Source organism: Eschscholzia californica, unplaced genomic scaffold (assembly GCF_041429995.1).
Source record: "Eschscholzia californica isolate CP2 unplaced genomic scaffold, dmEscCali1.0.p SCAF_3, whole genome shotgun sequence".
In the NCBI taxonomy this organism is placed as follows: domain Eukaryota; kingdom Viridiplantae; phylum Streptophyta; class Magnoliopsida; order Ranunculales; family Papaveraceae; genus Eschscholzia; species Eschscholzia californica.
This window is the reverse complement of record NW_028238420.1, coordinates 16839568-16842717: the sequence shown is the minus strand read 5'-3', so window position 1 is coordinate 16842717 and position 3150 is coordinate 16839568. Positions and strand designations below refer to the sequence as shown.

General features: G+C 34.1%; 1 protein-coding gene across 1 annotated transcript; it reads left to right on the top strand.

Annotated features, from left to right (window-relative positions):
• Positions 1–347: 347 nt before the first annotated feature.
• On the top strand, positions 348–2801 carry LOC147548744 (two-component response regulator ARR2-like). The gene is made up of 6 exons (XM_086669997.1): positions 348–692; positions 1237–1339; positions 1444–1596; positions 1683–1821; positions 2229–2284; positions 2543–2801. The coding sequence occupies exons 1-5, from the start codon at positions 663–665 to the stop codon at positions 2272–2274; spliced, it is 471 nt and encodes a 156-aa protein (XP_086526123.1). The 5' UTR covers positions 348–662; the 3' UTR covers positions 2275–2284; positions 2543–2801.
• The last annotated feature ends 349 nt before the right edge of the window (positions 2802–3150 follow it).

The following is a 3150-nucleotide window of genomic DNA, read 5'->3' as shown; positions in this document are numbered from 1 at the left end:
CAGATACTACTAGAGGTCAAAATGCGGAAGAATGTGAATGTTTGGCAATCAAACAGGCACTTATGTGGGCGATTAATCTCAAGATATCTTACGTGCATATAGAAAGTGGCAATCTGAACATCATTTTCATTTATGGAGGATCAAACTTTCACTACACAATGGCAATCCAGGTAACATCTATTCGAAATTTTACAACTGAAGGACAGATTCACCGAGTCGAAATTCTCCTACATTCCTAGAGATTATAACTCGATAGCGGATGCATTGGCTAAATGGGGGAGAAAGAATCGCCAGAGGAAGATTTGGGACACCTTGCCTTCTTTTATTTCCAGTTCTGTTTAGTTTCCTTGTATTATCTTAACAAAAAAAAAATGTAAATTTTCTGACAAAATGGACGTGCAACTAATTTCATGTACAGGCAGAATCGTATTAGCCCCTCAATTTTTGGGTTCCAAATAATTTTTCTTTGGGAAAGACCCAAACAAGGCTATACCCAACACAAGTCGGTTTTAGTCCCCCTTGTTCACACCACTTCCCCGCTAGTATATGAATTAAATTTTTGTCCGAGATTTCTAGGGTTTTCTGTTGCAACTCAAATCAAATCAAACAAGTAAGTTCTTCAACGAAATCTCGTAGAGAAAGAAAGGAAGGCGAAAAGGATTATGGGGATTCAAGTAACACAAATCAAACAAGTAAGTTCTTTAACGAAATCTTTTGTTCATTCAATTTTTCTAAGAATGATTCTTTTTCGTACTCAAGAATTGGTTTGATTTAGAAACAGAACTTCAAAGAAATCTACCAAACGTCTTAGAAGCTTCATTATCAAACGTCTAAATCTTCTTCTGAACATACGAATTAAAACCCTAAGTCCCAAAATTTGAGTTGTTCAAAATTTTGGATCTTTCAACTTCTGATCCTGCTATCAAATTATACATTATCTATGAGGAGATTGTTTCTATTTCCCTTTAAATTGAAGTTCCATACATTATCTAAGAATGTTGTCTGAGTAATTCAATGTAATATAGAGAAACCAATGGATCTTATGATCAACAATAGAAATCATGGTGTACCAAAATTTTGGATCCTTCAACTTAATCAAAACCCTAAATCCCAAAATTGAGTTGTTCACATAAGGTAGATTGATTATGATTCAACCATCAAGATTGATGTTAAACAGTAAAAGTTTGAGTTATTAAAGATTAATGAAGTATTTCTTAAAATTTTGATTTATTTCAGGAGATGGACAACAAAGAAGGGGAGACAACTCTTAAGATATTGGTCGTCGATAACGACCAGTTACGTTTGCAAGAAAATAAACTTAAGGATTATAACTGTGAAGGTAAATATTAGTTTGCAACTCTTACGATATTGGTTGTATATGATTCGATTTAGGTTTTGAAAGAATCCTAATACCTTTGTTGGGTTGTTGTTTTTTTTTTTCAGTTATAACGCATCCTTCTTGTATATCAGCATTGTTTTGGCTTACAAGAAAGAATGTCAATAATGAATGTGATATAATTCTTATCGATATTCATCTTGCTCATACTGATGTGCTACTCAAGCATATATCGGAGATGATGAATGTTCCTGTAATCAGTAAGTACTAAACAAGAATATATATTTGTTAACTTTAATTAGTATTTTTCGAATAATTGCTAAGTAGTGTACTCTTAAATATACAGTGATGTCAGGAGATGGTGGTAATAACGATATTGCTATAGAAGAATCGGATCATATGATCAAACCCATTGATATCAACACTATACAGAACATTTGGAAGATTCAGAGGTCCAAGAGAGAAGTGGGTGAGACTATAAAGATGTGAGTTAGGGGTTTCACCTTTCATTCGGTATTTTTATTGCATTATACTGATACTCTACTTCCTCCTTCTAGTTTAAATATTGAATCTGAGTTGATGGTGGATGTTGAAGAGCCCAATGAATCCATTGCTAACTAAATTGTAGTTGTTTAGTATTATCTGCTTTTTTATTTAGTATTATCTAGCTTTCTTTTTAGTGTGTTTGTAGTCCTGTCGTGTTAGCATATTGGCCCCCGGGTGCTCTTGCCAATCTTTTGTTTTCTTTTAAGAGTGGTAGTGGCAGTTTTATGTTATCAGGCTTCTTAGTCTGATCAGTTACTGGTTCGAATCTTCTTGTCTTGTATATAAGTACTGCTGCTTTTAGTTATCTCTTCTTGCTGGTCTGGTTCAATTTCCGCTTATTTTGTAGGGAAACAAAGGAAGGCGAAGAGGATTATGGGGATTCAAGTAACTGAAATCAAACAAGTAAGTTCTTCAACGAAATCTTTTGTTGATTCAATTTCTTCAGAATGATTCTTTTTCGTAGTTAAGAGTTGGTTCGATTTAGAAACAGAACTTCAAAGAAATCTACTGAATCTGTAAACTACATCTCTGAAAATCAACTATCTCCCACAATCTCTTACATCTTAGAAGCTTCATTACGAAACGTCTAGATCTCTTTCTGAATATAAGAATGAAAACCCTAAGTCCCAAAATTGAGTTCAAAATTTTGATTTATTTCAGGAAATGGATAACAAAGAAGGGGAGACAACTCTTAAGATAATGTGAAGGTAAATTTAGTTTGCAATTTCCAATGTAGGAGATGTATATGATATGCTGGTACGGTTTAGGTTTTATTTGTGGTTTTGAAAGTAAATCTTTTGTTTGCACTCTTATGTCCTGTTAAGAGTTAGTGGCAGTTTTTTGTTATCAGGCTTCTTAGTCTGCCAGCTACTGACTCGAATCTTCTTGTCTTGTATATAAGTACTGCTGTTTTTTATTATCTCTCCTTGCTGGTTTGGTTCAATTGCTGCTTATTATTGTCTTGTTTAGAATTGTTATACATGTTCTATTGACTGTCTTCCTACTTTCTCTGATCATTTTATTAGTCGGCTCGTCCTTTCGTGTTTGACATTGTAGGATTGTTTTTTAGTGTTATTGCAACTGGTTTTTATAGGTGCTTGTTTGGTTTACTGTTAGTGCCATAGTAGCCAACTTATTACCTTAGGAACATTGTCTTCTAGTGATTTTCTTATTGGGTAGTTTGGTGCCTTCTAGGACTTTTTACCTTCTAGGACTTTATCTTATTGGCACCATATACCGGTTTTCGCGGAGGGTCAGGGATCTTGCTT